Consider the following 22,569-nt stretch of genomic DNA (forward strand, 5'->3'; position numbering starts at 1 on the left):
AGAAAAAAAGGGGGGAAAAAAGGTCAATACTAACACATCATCATCTTAATAATATATTGTTAAAAACTTCTCATGCACAGTTCCACGGCTGACCTGAAGATGGCTCTGTTGAGGTAGTCTGCATGCGTGCGGTGGATGGCATCCAGGTCACTGGCAGTGGCCAGCTTAGCTGTGAACTCACTCCAGGACACTTGCAGGATCTGGTTAGCAATGTAACCCTGAATCACCTTGACAAAGTGTTGCATCTCGTGTCGGTAGAGCTGCAGCTGACGGAACTGCACCGAGCGACCAGCGCCTTTAACCAGTGCTGAAGGAACATGTAAACAGACCATGATTGGAGAGGAAAATATACAAATAAAAACTTAATGGGTAATCATCCACATTTCTTGAAGGGAGAAATACTCATGCAGCAGTTTACTCCTGCTAAATCTATGATGCTCTTTTTTTCAAGATCAAGTCATCCCACATATGTCATCTATGCCATCTAAACCACTTAAGCACACAACAGTCACACCGGTGGACATGTGCTTTGTTTAAATAAATCTAAAAGGAATCCAAATATTCCTCTACATTACTGTGTTTATAAAATGTGAAGCTCAAGACTCAGCTGCGTCTTCCCTCCCTTGGTTGGGCCTGTTCCAACGGCTCCCGTCCTCTCACCTGTTCTCTTGAGGTGGAACCAGACATCACGGAGGCTCCACACCATGTGTTTGAGCTGCAGCAGGAAGGAGAACAGACGGTTGTACTTGTTCATGCAGCTGTCTGTGATAATGATGTTCAATGGCCAGTCCACCTGAGAGACACCAGAGGGGGAGAAAAAAGAAGAAAAAAAAAACAATTGAGTGAGAAGGAGGGAGTGAGAAGGAGGGAGTGAGAAGGAGAGCGGAACGAGTCAGGAAAAAACAGATCAAGGGAAGTTGAAGGATGAGGAGAGGGGAGGAGTCAGGTGTGAGTGTAGAGACAATAATAAAGTGGAGATGGAGAAGAAGTGGTGAGACAGAGGAGTAGCGTGGATAAGATATATGGAGAGAAAAGGAGTGTAGTGAAATACATAAAATACAAGATAAGACAGAGGAAGTGGAGATGAAGGAACGATTCTAGAGGGAGATCTAGCAACAAAGACAACGGCCATGAAGAACACAGCAGAGCAGACGACAATATGTGCAACATCTGTCACCTGACAGAACTCCGATTAATCCACCAGCTTCAACCACGTGTGTGTGTGTGTGTGTGTGTGTGTGTGTGTGTGTGTGTGTGTGATAAGCTTAATTTACACACCCAGCTCAGTTTGTCAGAACATAACAGGTTGTCACATTCAAACTGCCTCTCATGCTCAAGACAGACACCACCAGGCAAGCAAACACACTCGGTTACACGCTCCTGTGAAACACACACCTTGTAGCGTAGCTCGAGACAGTTGAGAGAATCAGGGGCGTGGGGGTGGAAGGTCTCAGGGAGGAAGCGTAAGGCGAAGGTGAAGTTTCCTGCCAAGGGGGTGTCTCCATGAAGGCTGTACTGGAGAGCCTTGCAGAGGATGGAGTTCAGGACCAGAGGGGTCAGCAGCTCTCCAGGGGTCTGGCCACTGCCCAACTGCAGGGATGACACAACAGTCAAACGACATAATACCACTGTAACACCTGAGCCTTGACACCTGCTGTTTGAAACTCTGCTCATTTTGTCAGCTCGTGATTGCAAATAAACACTACAGGTAGCTGATTATAATGATTAGCTGTCTATCTGCCGGTGCTAATCACAGAAATCGGCTTGTTCAGTGTCTCAAAATCTGTCTCAAGAAAACCAGAGAGACGATGAACACAAATGTTTCTGCAGAAAAGTGTTAGAAAGATTCACTGCTTGTTAGGTTTTGCAGGAAAGTTTGAGATAATAAGCAACCTGAAAGTGATTCATCGTGTGCACCAAAACCAGCCAGACATAAATCAGAATACTTTGGAGTCTTCGCGATGTTTAAGCCTGCATAAAGTCATTTTTTTAAAGCACACTGTAAACACAATATTAGGATATTTTACTGTGAAGTTGATATGGAGAACTAGTTTATTATTTACACAGCCAGCAGAAACTTTGTCAGAGTGGACACAAACACACCCGAAGAAGACTAGAATAAATCATATATTCAGTTTGTTTTCAGCCGTTTATTTTTCCACCAACTCAAAGAGTGATTTATCTAGCTCTTAAAGTTTTCACTGAAGGCACCTGCCTGCTGCACCTGAACACGATGTTCCTCAAAAGATTTAGAGCGTATAGTTAAGTTGCAGTAATCAACAAAAACAAAGTATGAATGGGCAAAAAACACTTCATAGACCTGAGGTGACCTGCAGATATTTTTCTGGGTTCGTCACTACGCATGCCACGTTGAACATTTCATGAAAATGTTGATTAAAGTGGTTTTTAAAGTGCTCAATTTTGCTTGCACATCCCACAACAATCCCTCTTTTTGAAGAGAAGCTATCGATGCAGTGTAACTGCTGCATGTATTCTATGGGATACGAAATAACTCTTAAGAAACGGAATGTAGAGAGGAATTTTGAAAACGTGCTACATAGTAGTGCACACACACGTACAGAGTTTAAAGGTTATGAGATGGCGTGCAGTAGTTATAAACAGATGACACCAGACACACACGTATGGGTTCTTCCCGTCTGAATGTGCTGGCTTGACAAGCTTTGACTTGTGTGTCAGCCCAGCGTGTCAGGGATTTGCATCTCCATTACAACCCTCTTGAAGAAGTGTTTTCAAGCTGATGACACGCTTGTCTCGAGTCGATGAACTTTAAAATCAGCAGGCTGATCCGTGGCTGTGACTAACGGTCAAAGCAGTGGCTATAAAACGGTGGATCAACACATTTCCTATAAATTCTTCACAATAAAAGTTATTGGTGGTCATCAGTAGTCCGCTGCTGTCAGCAAGATGTCACCTGCAGGGAGGCGCGTTGGGCTGCCTTGGCTCGACACCAGAGACGGTCGATCTTGGGTGTGCCTGCACATTTCAACGCTTTCAAATTCGCGATGGAAACGCAAATCAGTGTGTGTTTGACTCCATGCAGCATGAAGTCCCGAAAGAAAACCAAAACTGTGTTGATCAATTGTTCACAATGCACTGCATCATAGGAGAGACAAGTACATTTGTTCATGCTCCCACTTATCTCCTCCTTAACAACACGTCAGGGGAGATGAGTGAGGTGTTGACAGTAACACCTCTGATAAAGTGTCACCTTTTCAAACAGCAGATCACTGAGGGACTGAGCAAACTCGCCATCCTCCATCAACAGGAAGTGGCGCAGTGCCTCAAAGTGTCGTTCCACCCCCAGCTCCACAAAGAAGTAGTCCACTACCGCCTTGTTCACTAGGGATACACTGGAGATGGAAGGTGGAGGAGAATGATAAAGACAGAAAAGTTCAGATATAAGAAAACAGGACTAAAAAATGATGCTGACTTGCAAACTTGAGGCGGGTGAAAGATATTAGCTCTGGAGAAGGCTCAGGGAATAGATCCATTTTGGACACGTTTCTCCATCCCATTACTTTAAATTATTCCTAAGTAATGCACATTTAACACTGTGGAAGGTTCTCTTAACTGATAAGTCAGCAGTGAGGAGATAAAAATAGAGTTGGCAAACTCCACAGCCTTGTCTAAGCACGGGATAATACTGTTAATACAAGTTTTGTGCAAAGAATTCCTGCTCCATTTATGAAGTGCTACTCTGGGTAAAGAACAGGAAGACAGAGACATTTCTTCATACACAAAGACAGTGCGCAACACATTGTAGGTGATGCCTGGCAGGATTGTCTGGTGTTCGGATGCAGTTTAGAAACAGAAAAAGCTTCAAACCAAATTTGAAGGTTATAGGAATATCAATTACTCTCCCTGCACAACATGTACCTAGAGTTGAAGTTATGGAATTAGCAGGAAAAAGCTGCTTTTTCTAATAAAGGTCATATTTAGCTACATATGTATAAGAAGTAGATACTGGTGAATAACAAGTAGTTTGCTAACGAATGTGATGTTTTTAATCTATAATGAGTCCATTTCCTCCTGCAGCGTCCTCTCGGTCAGTTACTCACTGTGTGATCAGCGGGGTAGTGACAGAGTGTTTTATCAGAACTGGCAGGGAAACCATCTCGCTGAGCTGCACAGCAGTGGTGTCTGTGGCTCTGCCCACAGAGGGGTCCATGGGAAGGCCCCAGGGGCCCCGGGTAACCTGCTTAAGCAGCTGACACTCAGGGGACGAAACTGTGCAAGAGGAAGATGAAAGACATGTTACTGAAGAAAGATCGCTCGTGACAGTAAGAGGAAAAAAAAAGTTTGAGTAAATATGTCAAAGAGAACACGGTGGGTTTAACGGGGTGGCACAGAAACCGATGTCATATAAATATTTCTGCCACAATTTAGAAAGCACAATAAATACTAGATTCATTCAATCTCCACATACAGGAGATCAGAGGAAGTTAGAAAAACATTTATTCTATATAGAAATGAAAGTCCATTCAGCACAACCACTAAATAAAGCTTATAATGATAATAACCACACACTTCACAAAGGAGGTATTTCCATTGGGTGATTTAACTAAACAGCATTTTGTTATAGGTTGTTCCAATTATTTTGTCCAGCCAATGTATTTATTATAACATCCTCTAAATAATTGAGGCTCCTGACTTTGATCAGTGAAGTAGAAGATGTAGTCGGATGAATCCTGATTTCATGGAGACTCTGGAAGCTGGCATGAGTAACAGTAGCATGACTGAACTACAAATGCAGAGTGAAAAAAAACAGAAAATTGCTTCGATGAGAAACGATGCACCCCTCAAAAGAAAAACCAGCCTCACTCTTTCTCAGTAAATTCCCATTAAATCCCCCCTTCACCATGGACCAGTACGTACACACAGATTTCCTCTCAAAGTGAAATGTAATAACTGACTTTCAAGGTAAAGAAGGAATTTTTTGATACAGTAAACAGCTCAGTGTATGATTACACAACTATACCAAACAGATGCTAAGTAACAATAGAGATCCAAACAAACAGAAATTGGAATAATAATTCATATAAATCTGCCCCCCCCCCCAGACATGTTGTCCAAGCTACAGAAGCTCAAAGAAATGAGAAGGTTGACAAGTGGAAATGCAGTCAACAGTCAAGGAATCTGCTGCAGACAAACACATCGAGCTGACTTTCTTTTCACAAGTTGCCTTTATGTATGTCTTGCAGTAGTCCCTTTTATATGGAGGCAATGTCAAGTGACTCACCTGTGAAAGGAAACAAAACAGCAAGAACTGGTGTATAGAAAAATGGCAGCAGGTGATCGACTAATGAGTCAAAAAATTGAAATATTTGGCTCGAACAGACTGTAGATCTTTCCAGCAACACCGTCAGGGAGAAATCTGACCACTCCATATTTCATTCATGACCACACACAGCCAGGCTTCAGCAACAAGAAGAACAAGGAGTCCTGCAACAGATGGTGTGAACCCCACAGAGCCCTGATCTCAACAGCATCCAGTCAGTCTGGGATTAGACGAAGAGACAGAAGTGGCTGAGAGCCGAAAATCCACAGAAGAAAAGTCTCAACTTCATCAAGATGCTTGAATAAACCTTCCTGCCAAAAACTCAGCACCAGTGCACCAAGAAGAGTTGTTTTCAAGGCAGAAGGTCATCACACAAATATCAATGTGACTGAGTTTCTGTTGGTTAATTGTATTTTGTGTGAAACTACTTGATACATAAAAACTGACATTATTGTTGAAACGTTCTTTGCAGCATTTTCACGTCTTTCACACAGTTCTCTATACTGCTCAACTGCCTGACTTTAATGATGTGTGATCCTCAATTGTTGAGAAAGCAGCAGCAGCAGCAGCAGCAGAACATGCCCCAGAAAGACTGCTGTAGTGACCTGTGTTCATCCACAATGCAGGTCAGGAAGAAATAGATCCCTAACTTGGTAGATGTGGGTCAGCAGTGACAGCAGGACCAGCTGGTGTGGCTTACAGTGAGGAGGGAAGCTTGAGGGGGGCTGGTGGCTCTGGTCCATGTTCAAATTTTTTTTTGAAAGGAGGAAAAATTCCTTATTAACAAGCAAATATTGTACTGGCAACTGCCGCCATGTTCACAATAACGCAGACGTCCTTCAAAATAAATTTCCACACTTCCCCATTTAACAAAATGCATGCATTCTCTATCAAGATGCTAACTGGACAGGATAAATAATGTCCCATGAACTTTGTCAAATGTAAGAGATAATTCAAGTAGTTATGCGCAGGATTAGGACCACAGATGACATCCACAATTATGAAAACTTAATAAACTCCCCTGTTATGAACAAACAACGTTTAAAACCTAATAAATGTGCAAAGGCTGGACACGGATTATAGCCGCCAATTCATTTAGACAACAAAGAGTTTAAACACTAATAAAGGGCATTATTGGCATGTTGGCTACAAGGTCTGCATAAGCCCGGCATTTCAAAACATAATAAATCCTATTACTCCATAATGAATGAGGTGATGGCTGCATATGTCAGTTCCACCCTTAAATATAACAGATAACTCCATGAATATTATGATGGTACTAAACAGTCAGAACACCTCTCAATATGACCTTGGTGGGTTCATCACCATCAAAATTTCTCTCAAAAAGCTTCAGCAAAAACTGAATATAAACATCATCAACTCACCCATTAGGTTGTAGCAGTCCTCATAGTGCTCTACCTGGTACTGAGAAGACAAGGCCACGAGATATTCCTGCTCAGACATTTCTCCAGGGGACAAACCAAACCTGGCCCCCCAGGACCCCACATCCTCAACCAGCTGCCCACCAAGGACCTCCAACTGTAAAGCTAAAGTAGAGATGCAGAACATTTTCAAAACTCCTCAATGAGAATCTTTCAATGACACACAATTCAACAACACAAAAACAAAACATGGAGTCGTGTGCATGCTGACATTGCTTTGAGCTTTTTATGGTAATAAAACTGAAGTAAATACGTTTTACACGACATCTTTTGTGAGTTTACTAAGGTGTGCTACACTTGACAGTAAATGTACATCACTTTATAATGTGGAGTACCTTTTCCTTCGTCAATGTGGTTCATTCTCTGTTGACCTCCTCTGCCCTTCACTACACATCCAGCTCCAAGGGAAGAATCTGATGAGTGGCCATAAGCGCTGCCTGGTAGTGCTGCAAGTTGTGGCTCCATCCCCAACACCACACAACCAACACCCAGTGTCGAATCAGAGGAGTGGCCGTAACCCCCCGGTAGCACGGATGGAAGAGCTTCAGTTTTAGACACTACACATCCCACCCCTAAACTTGAGTCTGAGGAATGGCCGTAGGCGCTGCCAGGTAGAGGACCACGATTTGGTTCCTCCTGTGAAACCACACATCCAATACCTAAGGTGGAGTATGACGAGTGACCATAAGCACTTCCAGGCAAAGGGGTCAAGGCTGGTTCAGTTCCAGACACCGTACAGCCTGGTTGAAGGATACAGTCTGAGGCGTGCCCATGCTTACTCCAACGAGGTCTGACTTTAGGTATGTTGGACACAAACTCACCCACTTTAATATTAGCATCAGAGGAGTGTCCATGAGTACTGGGAGAGGGAAGTGCGGCAGCAACATCTGAAACATGCTCACCAACTTTGATGTGGGCATCCGAGGCATGACCGTGGATACTTCGAGTGGGAAGCTGAGCAACAACCTCAGAAACATTTTCTCCAACTTTAATGTGAGCATCAGAGGAGTGACCATAAACACTCGGGGAAGGTAGAGGAGCATCAACGTCTGAAACGTGTTCTCCAGTCTTGATGTGTGAATCGGAAGCATGGCCATGGGTGTTAGGGGAAGGCTGGGGTGCATCAACCTCTGACACATACTGTCCAAGCATAATGTGAGCGTCAGACGAATGCCCATGGATGCTAGGAGAGGACTGAGGGCCAAAAACATCTGAAACCACCTCTCCAGCTTTGGGGCTGACCCCCTCGGACTTCTCAACTTCATCTGGAGAGTCTGAGCTGCAGCGCTGTGTTTGCACCTCCGCAGCTGAGTCAATCTCACTGATGTTAGACAGACCTTCTTTCTCATCTCTATTGTCAAGACCTTGTTCCGCTGTGTTAGAAGCAGCGTCAACCAGCCCATCTTCTTTCGTAGGTTCAACAGGTTTTAACTCACCTTCGTGTGTTTGTTCTTTACTTTCCTGCTCAGGTGCACATGAAACTTTTTCTTGCTTGTCATCTGTCCCTGAGTCATTCCCTTGAACCAACTTAACCGAAGATTGTGATGGATGTCCATAAACACTCGCTTTAAATGTGTTATGCCGTTGGTCTAGGGTGTATTGTCCCAGGGGAAAGCTAGATTTGGATGCTTGACCAAAGGGGCTGGCTTTGGGCAGACTCTCCTGGACTTGAGATATATTCTCCCCGATGGGGATGTGAGAAAAAGAAGGGTGGTTTTGACTCAAGTCAGGCTGAATTAGGCCCCAGCGAGGCCTGGGCTGGACTGAGGCTTGGCCAGTGATACCTTCAAGTGGACTAAAGGGGGCACTGAAGTCATAGTCGACTAGTTGTGCTGTAGGATGTGCTTCGGGTAGGTCTGAGCCGATGTCCTGTAGGGCTGTGTCCAACTGTTGACTGTCAGGATTTGGTGACTTGGGAAGAAAGTCATTGATGTCAATGTTCTCAGAGATAAGAGCGGTGTCTACAGTGTTGGGGGGTGACGGGGGATGAGGTGGTGGTGATGAAGATTCGGATCTGAGCGTTTCCCCTGGTTGCTGTTCAGTCAAATCCTGACTGGGAGTTTCCTGTTAGGACATGTTAAAATGCACACTTAGAATAGTTAAAAAAAAAAAAAAAGAGGATTTATGTTGAAGAACTCATGTGTTTTCATACCACTGATGACTGGGGTGCAATCTGTTGGGCTGAGAGAACAGGTGGCAATACTTCCATGCCAGGTCTCTCCTGCCCAAAGGGATATTTCTCCAATAAGGCCTGTTAAGAAGTCACAAGAGCTTTTGGTTTCCTTACATCCAACAAAAACAACAAAATCAATCATTTTTACCTTGTCCTCTCTGAGTGTTCGTCTATGATCTATTACAAACCTGCAGCTGCTGCTCGTCACGCTTTAAGAACTGAGCACGGGCTTCGTCAAGTCTCATTCGCTGCACTCTCCACATGGCCCGTCTCTCTCTGCGAGCAGCTTCCTCTGACAGACGGCTGTACTGAGCGATTAGCTCCTTCCTACAATTTGAGTGTTGTAACAGAATAGTCGCAAGTGAATCATTTAGCTGTGGGTTTTATCAGAGTAAATTACATTAAATGTTTGAGGAATAATCACGCACATAGAGAGTGTAGACATGGCTCTTGAGGATCAAATGTGCTATCACTAATAGATGGGATTGTCCCTTTGTCCAACGGGCCATTCACCTAACAGGTGGCGCTTAGCACTAATTAGCTTCGTGTTAGAACTAGACTTAGATAAGGAGAGCAACATCCTCTTCCTAAACACAGAGTGGCTTCTATAGTTTTTGCACGCAAGTCAGACATTCCACAACAAAATACATGGTATTGACAAGTCACTCAGCAAGGAATGGGCCTCATGCGTGAGATGTGTGTGCCCAAAATGTGCATGCAAACAATTTGAGAAGCCAAACAGATGAAAAAACAAAAACAAAAACAACTATATCAAATATTTTTACAAAGATCAATTAACAATTAATAAAATATCTACAGAAGGGGCTGTCAGACCTGGCTCTCTGCTCTAGTTGTTCTTCCAGGGCTTGTAGCCTCTTCTCTCGGTCCCTCAGCTCCCTGGCAAAGCTGAAGTCATCATCCTCCTGCTTCTTCTTCGCTGCACTTCGCCACTGGAACCAAACACACACTTTTATAGTTGCTGTCACAAAATGGTTCAAATAAGAGATGTGCAAATGTTAACTTGACTATACTGTCTCAACTGTAAATTTCTGAACTGACAGAATTGACAAAGCTTTAAATTTCATTTGCTTTCAAAAAAACAGCAAACATTTCTTGCGTAGTATGCACATCATCAGGCTTTCTCACACAAGTACGCAGTTTCAAATGTTTAATTCTCACACACACACACACACACACACACACACACACACACACACACACACACACTCCTCTTTATTCTCTCAAACACATGACCACCTCTTGCTCCTGCTCCAGGTGCTGCTTCAGCTCCTCAAAACGTTCCCTCTTCTTGGCCTCCTCAGCCAGACGCTGAGACACCTGGCGCCCTACAGAAGACGGGGAGGGAGATAATAGTGGGCTGCTTATCCTCCTACATCAAAAAGTACCTGTCTCCCTTACTCTTAGCGTATATACCCACAATGTCCCCAACTGCCACACGCACTCGAATATGACTATTCCAAGACACGCACAGAACATCCCCCACCCCTTCCCCAAACTTTGCCATATAGCTTTTGAAGTGAAGGAGTTTGCTGAACTGTGCGAACGATGATTAGATTTCACAGCCCGCAGTACTGGAAGCTGTTCAAATCATTCCTCACTGCAATTGCCCCTGTGCATCTCTGCTGCTCTCCTGAGAGGAATGAATTGAACTAAAGGAAACATTCGTAGTCAAGAGTCAACAAGCTAGTGTGGGTTATACTCAGAGCTCAGCAATTTGTTCAAGGTTCACACAGCAGGGATGTGCATGTATATCAAGCAACACATAAAATTATATTTGTAATGTGTGTGTGTGTGTGTGTGTGTGTGTGTGTGTGTTTGTTTCAGTGCACCACTAACCACGGATGCTCTCCAGGGTTTTGGCTGCTGACACTCTGACCTGATTGATCAGCTCCTGGCGTGCCTGCTCTGTTCGCAGGGCCTTACAGACAGATAAGAAATCATCATTAACAAAGATCTATCCACCTGCACAGTATCTCACCTCTCCTCCTCCACTTCCTCCAGCGGCACGCACACACACGTGCATACACACACACACTACACAAACCAGGATGTTAAACTGAATCATGTAGCTTGCAAGCATCAAACATCCCCTGCATCATTTTAATGACTTGCCGCTGAAGTTCTCAGCACTTGAGGGGGCAGTGTCATAATCATTGATCATGGTATGTTAAAAAATAAAATCAAATAAGAAGGCATCTCTCTTGCTACCTCTTGGGACAATAGCGGTGTAATGACTTGTCTCTCTGCAAGACAAGGTCTCCCCCGAGTCTACATTTCCTACGATGTCAACATCCATCAAGGTCAGCTATCAGAGATATACAGTAGTTGTCTTTATTAAGGTAATACACCATATTAACTGCCATGTGTACTCACATTCACTGAATACAAAATACACCGTCAGATTTTAATGGTAAAACCTAAGCTTAAAAATATCCAAGGGGGAGTAATAACAACAGGAATTCAATGGAAGGTCTATTAGTGTTTATGTGTCTCAGTACTTGTTCCTCCCTGCTGATGGCACTGTGCTTAGCAATCCTCTCCATGCGTCCGCGGTAAACTGCACAGTCCTTCTCGATCTCCTCCACCTCCTGGAGGGAGAAGGTGACAGCAATGCGAGGCACCGGCAGCTCTGACAAGCAGATGTAGTGCTGCGGACAAAGTTAACTGGAAATTATTATCACAGCAGGGTTAATTGTTGAAGTTGTGATTTTTCAGGCCTTTTAAATACCACAAAGAATCAGTAACAGACCCCACAGGAAGAAGGATCACTGATGGTGGGAAGCAATGTGGTTTGCAGCGTCTTGTCTGCCAGACATTGATTAGAATAAGTGTAACATCATTTGCTACACTCGCAGCCACGGCCGAGAAAAAACAGAACCGTTTTATTTTTCATTAAATGACACCAACTATATCAATCTCACTTGAAAGCAATTAGCATATTAGCTAAACCATCTCTTCATTTATTTAGGAGTATAATTTCCCCATGTGCTCATCGGATTCCTCCAGTTTAAAAGACTCCAACATAAATGGAAATTAGCATACAGAGAAGCAAAAGAATACCAATTAGTCAGGAGCCTGGGACCTATGATTCAGTTCTAGAACGTCGAGTCATGAAAAACAATGGGCCTCATGCCAGAGATGTGTGTTCGCACAGACATTTACAAACAATTGGAGAGCATTTGTGGCATTTGAAATTACTCCCATATTTCTCATTAGTTGTTGGGTAAGATAAAAATGTATGAGCGCTCTTACAAAGAATTGGCATGTTTTTATTGTGAAATTTCAATATAAAATAAACAATAAAAAAAACAATCTAATTGATGAAAACAGATGACTGTTGTATAAGAACTTAGGCCATTTATTTGCTAATTTTCAAAAGTTAACACTCATTAAATCCACATTAAACAATTAGAGGATGATCATAGCTAGGCGGGTGTGCAGTTAATCGAGGTGCTGCTGGAGATGGGTGGTGAATCCAGTCTGAGAGTTATATCATAATAGAACGTCAACATAAATCCATTCTATCCAATTCAAGTCATTAGGGTGAGCTTGGATTAAGAAAACCCAACCCTCAGACCCAGCGGGCGGTAACCAGGACTGACATTGACTCAGATGGAGAACAGCACAGTGTTAGTGACAGGCAGGTGGCCGCCGAGACACAGCAAGTGGAAAGCTTTTATACACACCTATAAGTGCAAAATAACCACGGGCCGCTGCATTTTGCACAATATTTCAATGTAACTGACCACAGACATGCCACAGAAACTCCAAGTGGAATCATTTGACTTTTTTTCGCATTTCACATCCCTTTTGTGGTGAAATAACCCAAGGCTTTTAGACTCGAGGCTTATAAATTTTACTGCAGAGCAAACTTTTTTTTTCCCTTCCCTTAGGTAGCATTTTCCTTCCCCTTCTTTTGTCTGAGTTTAGCATTAGTTGTCAAATGGATTGTGGTTTATGATTTGCACACAGCATAAAAGTCTACTGTACTGATGTTTCCTTATGCCAAGTGAACATTGTCTGGCATGCGTATCCAATTTAAGCTCAAAACACCATCCGTCAACACAGGAACAGATTTGGCGGTCAGCAAATGCTTCATGAATCCTTTGAAGTAGTTTCTTATTTTCCTCTGATTTCTTTGTGCAAGAAGAAAAACAAATAAAATACCAACCAGTCATGTATTAGGCCCGCTGTGTGCAAGTGAATCAGCAAGTTACAGAGAAGGGACATCCTTCCATGTGATGTTATTACAAGAAACTTACCCTCATTCTAGAGCTTTATGCAGGTTGCTAGCGGCTACGCAATCATTTATGAAAATGTTATTATTTCATAAATCATGGGAACATTGTAAGCTCAGTACAGACACGTGTGTCATAATACTGCTGCTAGTGTATTGATTGCATTATGCGAGAAACATCTCAATACTGATTATTTGTCCAATCCCCTGAAGGCAGTATGGATTTCAAGATGGAAAAAAGCCTTGTTGTGAAGTGGTGGGCAGGTGGATAATTGTGGGAAATATGGATTTGCAGATGTCAGAGCAGATCTGCACTAAAGCAAATACATTTAGATAGATCTTAACAGCACAAAAATGGTAAGTAAGGTGGGGTCATCAAAAGGATTTTACAGGATTAATTTATTTAGCAGAAAAAAAGGGATAGAAATGACCATTTCACTCAATAAATTAAGAATACAACGCAGGTTATGTCTGCACGTAGCAATGTGCATGTATCTGCATATATGAATGTGCAAAACAAACCTGTGGGCAGCAGATTTTGAGGAGGTTGATGGTCTTTCCACACACGTACACATCATTAGCGATGTGTCTCAGGAAGATGGGAACACAATCCTCCACATCTTTTGAGATCAGAGTGTAGCCTTGAACCCAGAAGTGTTTATCTGTAGAAATTCAAAAAGGGCTTATTACATAATGCCTTACATTCTAGCCCAATGTACTGGCCCATTATGGCTCTGAAAACACTTTACACATACACGTTTGCAGTACAGAATATAATAGCGGAGGGGGAATACTCAGCCTGCACTGCACCTAAAACTTTTTCTTATTAGTATGACTTACGGGGCATGGCAAAACTCTGGTCGCTTGAATTAACACTTGGAAATTGTTAGCGCTTAGCCCAGTGATCCTAAGCAAAAAGCATAAGAGAACATGAATGCACTGAGCTTCCAGAGCTCTCACAGAAAGCCTGCGGCTTGCCAAGAAAGCTTAGCCGCTGATTGCTTCCCTGGCCGATGGACTTCGAAGAGAACAATGACATTTGTGTGCCCTCCAAAAAGCAGGAGCGAGAAGGGCATAGGTTCACTGCAGGAGTTGATGAGGTGTAACCGATGAGCAAATTAACCTCTTAGCCAGACAAAGCAATGTGATAGTCTGACCTTGGATGGGGTGTTGCACGACATACAATATTTGGACAGGCTTTAATGATTCATATAAAGCCATCTTTATAGAGTGCTGTCAACATGAAGCAGTGTTTACTTGTTAGTTAAATTCTTAAGCCATTGAATCCTCACTATTGGATATTCAAAACAGAGACCTAATAGTTTCCTTTGCCTCTAAACAACAAACCCAAATACTAAACCTTCTGTCAGGGGAGGCTGAGCCAATCAGTTGTAGGTATTTAACAGGACAAAGCTGTAGCTTCATTAAGGGGAAAAAAAAATGTAATAAAACATCATTATAACATAAAGTATTGTTATTAGAACATGTAAAAAAAAAAAATAGTCATGCCAATTAGGAGTGAAGTAAGACATGACATTGCAGAGCAGCATGAGGAAGACAGCGACACAGTCAGTCAGCTCCTGTCGAGTACAGACGAGTGTGACCTGCCTCGCACGCCGTTTTTCCATTGCTGCTCTGTTTTAGGAGCCAAGTCAGTAATTGGTCCAATACTAATTCACTCAAGAGCAAGAGCAGTCAAGAGCAATTAGAAGATGATAATTTGAGCAAAACACAGATATTAAATATTTTGCTTTGGCCAGCACAGTTTGTCAACTGAAAAGTAAGGAAACAGTATTAATTTGGGTTTGTCCCTGTGGGCGGGGTTGGCTCAGGTCCTCACAGCTGCAGTACAGTGGCTGATTCTGTTTCCCGTTGATTATCATCCAGTAACTTCATGACATCCTTTATAGACACAAGGACAAATCCAACAAGGCAATAAAGGCGATAATGAAATCTATTTTTTCTACTAGACAATCTGTCTGGCAGGCTTTTCATTTTCAGAACCCACTGACTGAAGCCAATGCGTTTATGTGGCAGCAGCAGCGTGATGTGTGTGTGCTCACCTCTGAAGCTGAGGAACTCTTCATTGACTTGGATCATGAATTCGCCATAAACATCCCGAAATACACCACTATACACCCAGTCGGACACAAACCTAATGAAGCACAGGAAAAATGAGACAGTCACGACTAGAAAGTTCAGTGTGTAAGTGAAGTTAAGTCACGTCCTTGTTGTGAAGGCACGTCTGTATTGACATGGCAGCCACCGACCTTGTGTAAGGTTCACAGCAGCTCTTCAGCAGAGACAGCAAGACTGGATAGTTCTCATTGCTGCAGTTATTCTGGGCTTCATTGTACAGGTAGGACAGCAGTTTCACACCCTGAGGAGAGCCACATTGGCACAGCGCTGCTGACATCACATCTGATAGGCTAAACACAGTTATGATAGATAACATACTGCAGTTTGAAGATAAAAGAGGACTCACCACAGGGAAGGTGGCCTGGCCGGCACCCGGAGGACCATCTACGCAGCACAGTTCTGACAGGTACCTTGGATTAAAAGAAATGATATTTAAATCAAAGTCCTCTCTTTCTCTTCCCGTCCTTTCACTCGTGACTGGGTAAGGTTGAGGTTCAGAAGTGTGAAATTAACAAGACACCAGCCCCCCCCCCCCCCCCCCCCCCCACACACACACACACACACACACAAAAACACGTTTCACCTGAGCTGTCGGCCCACTTTACGGAAGAGGAAGCCAATAGTGAGCAGGCTGAGGGTGGGTGGTGTGCTGAGAACACAAGCTCTGTAGTAGTGCAAGTATTTCCTCAGACCCCCTGTAAACGCCTGAAAGAGAGACGGCAAACAATTGAACTATTTAGCTGATAAATAACAGCTGAAACGCTCAGTTTACATTGGTCTTAGACTTATTTGCAACCCTAGTAGGGCTGCATCATTTTCAAAATATATCTAATGTGATCATTTAGACTAATAGTGCAGAAAAAAAGATATTTTCTGAAGTCTGTCAAATATTGTGTCATGCAGCACTGTAAAAAAAAAAAAAGGCACCTTTCAATACACAACCCCAAGTTCCATAAGCATGTGAACCACAGCTTTTGGTTCCACATACAGACAAAGTCATATTAAGCTTGTGCGCGTACAGCAGATACACACACGCATGCATGCACACACACACACACACACACACACAACTCATTAGCTGCAACCCTGAAAAAATTGTTGAGTACTTCCCAGTGAATACTGAATAATATTTCTGCTTGAAATGTCCATTCCTAGACTACATGACTTGTCCTTGAGTAAAGCATATTTCCAAAATACGATAAATGTTGCATGATTAGGTATGCTGCATCTCTTGTGCTGTTGTATGGTATTTTTGGAGGGCTTGAAAAAAAAACAAATAAACGAATCACAGATTTTGTGAATTATTCCACAGCTAAAAAAACAAGAGTTCGATGCGGAATTCAAGTGTGGAAGAGTATTGCATCAAGAATGGGCAGGTTACATGGCACTGATGACGCTGTTGATACAAACATACCTGAAAGACGAGGCCCTTCTTGTCAGCGCTTTGCAGAGAAAAGCGACTCAGCCTCAGGTAGTAGGTGCCGTACTGGGCCAGCTCCCACAGGAGGCGAGACACACTCTCTGGAGAGGCTCCTGACACACACACGCCAGGTCTGACATCAAACTGAACACTCTGGAAAGGAGATGACATATTTACACACAGTGGTTAAAAAAAAAAAAAAGTCCTATGATTAACTGTACAGAATGATAACATCCAATAAAACAGCCCTGCAGCAAAGATTGTAAAGCTTTTTATATTGGATTTCACTGAGTGTCACCTCCATGGCGATTTCTGGAAGTACTGTATGTGGTTTATTATTACATTAGATTACATTCGGCAGTCAGGTGTTTGTTATGTTGTCCTTCTTATGGATGGTTTATGAGTAGCGGATACATCGCTCCCAGACAGCATCCTTCTGGGAGGCACAAAAATAACCTGAACAATATCTTTGCAATCTAGAGCACCAACACTACCGACCACTTTCTCAAAATTACCTTCAAGAAAGCCTAAATATATATTTATCACCTGCCAAACAATGTGTCCAATTACTGTTTTAGTCAACAATAGGATTTCATGGTTGCGTCTACCTCATGTGTCAGCCTACATGTTAATGAAAAAAGTCTGCCAGACAAAGAACAGGAGGCGGGTAAGCGAGTAAACACAATAATTAGGATCCAATTTATGTTGTAAACAATAACTCATCTTCTGAAAATATAAAAAGCTTAATGGGAGATAATAAACCACCAAGAGAGCTCTCCTGTGACTTTATTTTTCAGCACTAGTCAAGAATAACTTCATTTATTTCCTCATGATTTAATGCATCCTGTCAGACTTTAGTGTCTGGTTTACAAGAGCGCAAAATCCTGCGATTCTAACTCACATTTGTCTCTTCAACATAAAGATATGACTATTTTTTATTTTTTTTCATATGACAATTTAAAATAAGGGGATCAGATTCTGGTTGCATCCAGAACCAGGTTATGGTGGCACTGGCAGCAGACCAAGTAAAGTAACCCTGCCATCCCCCTGCCTAGCTGCCCTTGAACTCCTCCACCAGGACTCAAGAGCTCAGTAATCCCTCCAGTGTGATCAGGGTCTGCCTGGATTCTCCTACAAGTTGGACGTGCCCTGAACATATCAAACAGTCGGCGCCTGGGAGGCATCCTAATCAGATGCCCAGACCTCCACCACCACCACAGCTGACTCCTTGCAAGGCGCAGCAGCTCTACTTCAGATGTCTGAGCTCCTCAACCCATCTCAACAGCTGCAGTAAGCTCTGCCCGGGATGAAGAAACTCATTTCTGCTGCTGTCGACTTGAAGAACCTCATTCGACTGCAACATCTCCGACAGATGATCATGAACACATCGAATTTTTAAAATCAGCCTTGTTATTATACCCCATGTACCAATTACCTATTGATCCTTTCCTCTGTGTTTTTAATAGCTGTAAACTATCCGAGCTTTTATTGCTTTGCCCAGCGTTTCATCACACTTAGAAAACAACAACATGAAAATACCTGGTTTAGAGGGAAGGTTGTTGATGCCACTCCAATCAGTACGTTGAGGAGGTCAGTTACAAGTTGTGTCTGAGAGTCCAGGGGCAGTGGAATGAGAGGAGAGGGTGTACTCGTGCTGACCACCCTTATCTCCCCCTCCCATAGCCGATAAAGCTGGTCAAAAGCCTCCCTGCCTCCTTCAGTAAGATAGAGAGACTCCCGTTTCCCTGGTGGGCTAATGGGAGACAGACCGGAATTTAGCGTTGTGTTGTACAGAAATGGTCCAATAAAAGTGCATTTTTAAACCCATTTTAAAAAGCATGTCACTTGTAAACAAGCGAGCTTAAGGTCAGGGTTAGATGGTATAAGTCCTATACAAAGAAGAACAAAAAGAAATGGGAAATTATACAGTTTAGAGAACAGCAACAGCTGCCATACTGTTACCAGACCAGTACTTTTATCCCTTGAGAAGAAATTATATTAAAATTTCATAAATATACCCTGATGTAAACCATGAACATTCATGCTTCCTATAACAACATGATACACATTAAGCTGTGCTGCCTAGCTGGTGTAGTGAGCTTCTTGTGTCGCTGCATATCAAAGAGTACAACATTATCAATTAGTGGTTTGGCATTTCACAGGCTACTGTTATAAAAGAACTGACAGACGCCTTACCAGCCAACAGATTCCCAGCAACACCGTATTCCAGGCTCAAATGTGCGGAGAGCCTCCCATAAATCAATCTCTGGGCTGGGGCTGGGCTCTGACTGGGAGTCTGGGGTCATGTTGGATGCTGACTGGAAGCCTTCATCCTCAGACTGATCCAAACACGGGGGCACCTTCACAGAGATGAACAATAATACTGATAACAAGTCAAACTAAACTACTTGCTTTAACATAGACACTAGATTGAGCTATAGTTTCATACCCTGATAGCCAGCCCAGTTACATCGATGTTACTTGGAACAGGAGGGATGTCCAGTCTTATGTCTATGTCTGAGGTACGAGTGTGCTGCAATGCTCCAAACAGTGTCATCCTGGTGTCCCTCTCAAATCTTTCCTCTGCATCCATTTTAGTCTTCAGAGTGAGCAAACCTGTGCCTGGTGGGGCATCCATCAATCTCTGAGTTCCACACAAACTCTCTAAAGTGCCCCATTCTTCCCCACACACTAGTCCCCATGCCCGGGCCTCGAGCCTCTGCAGCTCCTCGCTCTGGTAGCCCCAGGGTCGAGGCCTTCGCAGCACAGGCCTCTCTCTTCTCATGTAGTCTCTGCTGAAGGAAGTAGGGGGTGGAGGTGCAGAGCCAGCCAGGTTTACAAGGAGCTCAAGGACTGAGTCTACTTCCCTCAGGCCAGAAGATGAACCCCGCGGCAACCTCTCCAGTTGCTCCTCCAGCCTCTCTGCTTCCTCCCGGCACCCTGCCACCCTCAAATCAAAACATATCATCAGGACTCTGTTTACAGGTGGTGTGTTAGCCAGGGCACTTTGTCCTGAGGTGGACACTTTAGTGCCATCCTGAAAAAGCTTAGATAGTAGGGCACCATAGGCACGCTTTTTAAGAGCTCTGCGGAAGCTCTCTCTTGAGATTCCTCCCAAGGCACGGCGCTTCCATGACACCCCAGACAGGCTGCTGTCACACAGGGCACCCAGCAGCTCAGTGATGCTGCTGCTGTTGTAGATGGGCTTGATGGGATGGTTTGGGCTCTGATACATGGCAGCTATGATGCCTTCGTCTGTTTAAGTGAAAAAAGATGGGTTGAATATGATGATTTCCATTCATTGATTACTAACGTCATGACAAAAATATGTCAGATAAGCAGCAGCAGTGCACAATGCATATGCACATCTGGCTGCGTATCATTACGTGAATAGAGTTAGAATTTAGAAAACACTAAGCCAAACAAACAAGCAAATATCAGAGAGACTTATTAGAGTAAACTAGCGTTAACTAATACATACACAGAACATTTTGACAGAGCCAGCAAATACTAACTATAACTCTAAGCCATTAGCTAAATTCATCAACGGTTACTATAACATCTATAGCAAATTAGCAAACCCGACTACATTCCGAGCAGGAAATACGATCCCAGATTTTATTTACCTTAACGTTGTTGTTGTTTTATCGGTTCATTCAGCTCTGAGGTGATTCCCTCCAATGCATGCTAACGGTGGGTGCTAGCAAACTACACCCGCACGACCTCGCTTTCCCGTTCAGCCTATGTGCCAAACATGCACAACCTGATCGGCGAACCATCCACGCAGTTCCCAGACTATCTTTATTTTTCTGTCTTTCCTGGATGTCTTAATAGTTACAGAGTAAGATAACGGTAGCTAATAGCTAATGCGAGGTTCAAGACCCGGAACCTGCCTTCTTGAAATTGATTGGACAACAGAAAGCCTAACTCGTCTTGATTGGCGAAGGTGGCCATAGAAGCCAAGCTGATTGGTCAAATTTAACTGCCAATCATATAATGGTAACACTGCAACCCCAACGTGCTTCGATTTTGATGCATTCAGGAGCACAGAAAAAAATGTAAATACCAATATCACATCGTTCACGTCAGTTTGGCTGAAGTACACCTCAAATTGGGTTTCTCCTCAATTTTAAGGATGATGTATTGTTCATGTGATGAAAAGTAGGAGATGACAATACAAAATAGGATAATACTGTAAATGAATCACAGTGAATTTGTTTGTAAGTTTACAGAGGCAAAGTCTCTGGGCATATTTATAAGATTTTGACTGAATAAAGGCAAATTACTTAATTATACTTTGAATAGTGAACATATACATCAGCAGTTTGAATGCCACTCGTAACTATTGTCTTAAACTGTGGTAAAATTGATAATGTGACGGTACACAATGTGTTGTTATGGATTTCTTTGTGTTTGGGTATGCTGATGCTATCATGTTTATTGAGCACCATGCTTTGTTGAACAAGTCTGATAATGTTGAAGGACATGATACTTGAGCAGAGAGATCAAGGTGAGGCCCGTGGACCAAATATGATCCATCATGAGGTTTGACTAGGTTTGCAAGTTGAAATAATAAAAACGATTATATTAAGAAAGGAGAATAGTAACAGACTTAACATTGAAAAATAGTTCTGTAAAGTATGATTTAAATCACTTTGTTTTTTATTTGTGAGATAAAAATATTAAATATGTTGAATCACTATTAATTTCATAGTTTGATCATCGAACAGAGCGACAGTTTATGCAGGACGTCAGTTTTGACGTTCAAAAAAGAAAGGAAAAAAGATGAGGCAGAGATAGTGGTAGACAAACAAAAAGTATGTTTGTTTTTAGCTCATTGTCCACCGTTAAGTTCTAGTTTTTATTTCAATATGACAACCTGTTCCAAGACATGATCAAACCCTCCATCTAATTTCAGAAAAAAAGTCAAGCAACTCAAGGCTGAAACAGGTTTTATTGCACTATTTAATAATATATAGGTGGAGCAGAACTGCATGGATAGGTGGTTTCTCAAAATAGCATTATGAACAGCATGACACATTGACAGGATTCTCAGTCATTTCAATATTGAGGTGTCAGTGTTTGAGGCTTGCAAATCAGCCCACAGAACAGTGGACTTTCAAGGCAAAGTTTTCTTTCTGAGTAATCAAACTCCACCGCTGAGTTTATACCACACCTCTCGAATCAGGGTAGTAGGTCTACTTTGGTTAAAATGCAAGCTCAGATTCAGAGAGCCCTAGAATCAGCTGTTGCCAGGTTTTTCAATTATTCATCAGAACAACTGTTTAAAATGACACCATGCAATCATTCTTTTTTTCATTTTCACCAAGGTCTCCTCCTCCTCTTCCCCTCCAAGGCAAAAGGAAATCAAAGCCAAGTCTCATTAGAAGTTCTGAAACATGTGGAGGGGAAACACAACCTGCTGTTAAACACAACCATCTCCTGCTGGAGGAGAGGCTGGCTGCTGAGAGGGAATCACACCAGGTTGGTGAACAGAAGCCGGCAACATGTAGATTTTAACCCAATTTCTTATGAGAAACCCTGCAAAGGGGCCGACTTGAAATTATTCTTAGAGTGCGATAGTATTGATTTCAAAACAGTGAAGGACAGAGGGTAATTTACAGAGAAAAGGAGGAGGACTGGAGCAGACCTGATTTATTCACAGCTTTTACTTGAGCAAACTTTACTGTGAGTAAGCACTATGAATTGCCTTGTGTATGAATGGTGCTATACAAATAAATTTGCCTTGCCTTGCCTTGCCTTACTGTCCTTGAACTGAAAAGCATCTGATTCAATCGCATTTAGCTGAAAGATGCATAAAGTAACTTGTTTGGTTAT

General features: G+C 42.8%; 1 protein-coding gene across 1 annotated transcript in view; it reads right to left on the bottom strand.

The window, feature by feature from the left end:
- Window positions 1-20,620, bottom strand: part of tubgcp6 (tubulin gamma complex component 6) — a 24,112-nt gene extending 3,492 nt beyond the window's left edge. The window contains exons 1-23 of the mRNA XM_086209469.1: window positions 20,358-20,620; window positions 19,181-19,986; window positions 18,928-19,091; window positions 18,271-18,484; window positions 16,726-16,884; window positions 15,895-16,016; window positions 15,658-15,721; window positions 15,443-15,552; window positions 15,236-15,327; window positions 13,695-13,834; window positions 11,434-11,583; window positions 10,772-10,853; window positions 10,172-10,260; window positions 9,749-9,864; window positions 9,103-9,241; window positions 8,894-8,992; window positions 7,077-8,805; window positions 6,685-6,846; window positions 4,080-4,248; window positions 3,230-3,371; window positions 1,396-1,590; window positions 661-793; window positions 94-307 (exon numbers count right to left, since the gene is read on the bottom strand). Coding sequence (XP_086065595.1) covers window positions 94-307; window positions 661-793; window positions 1,396-1,590; window positions 3,230-3,371; window positions 4,080-4,248; window positions 6,685-6,846; window positions 7,077-8,805; window positions 8,894-8,992; window positions 9,103-9,241; window positions 9,749-9,864; window positions 10,172-10,260; window positions 10,772-10,853; window positions 11,434-11,583; window positions 13,695-13,834; window positions 15,236-15,327; window positions 15,443-15,552; window positions 15,658-15,721; window positions 15,895-16,016; window positions 16,726-16,884; window positions 18,271-18,484; window positions 18,928-19,091; window positions 19,181-19,966 — 5,270 coding nt within the window. The 5' untranslated portion in view covers window positions 19,967-19,986; window positions 20,358-20,620. The remainder of the gene's footprint in view (window positions 1-93; window positions 308-660; window positions 794-1,395; window positions 1,591-3,229; window positions 3,372-4,079; window positions 4,249-6,684; window positions 6,847-7,076; window positions 8,806-8,893; window positions 8,993-9,102; window positions 9,242-9,748; window positions 9,865-10,171; window positions 10,261-10,771; window positions 10,854-11,433; window positions 11,584-13,694; window positions 13,835-15,235; window positions 15,328-15,442; window positions 15,553-15,657; window positions 15,722-15,894; window positions 16,017-16,725; window positions 16,885-18,270; window positions 18,485-18,927; window positions 19,092-19,180; window positions 19,987-20,357) is intronic.
- Between the last annotated feature and the right edge of the window lie 1,949 nt (window positions 20,621-22,569).

Source organism: Aulostomus chinensis, chromosome 7, assembly GCF_037954235.1.
Source record: "Aulostomus chinensis isolate RoL2024-O1b breed Wild chromosome 7, RoL_Achi_v1.0, whole genome shotgun sequence".
Lineage (NCBI taxonomy): Eukaryota > Metazoa > Chordata > Actinopteri > Syngnathiformes > Aulostomidae > Aulostomus > Aulostomus chinensis.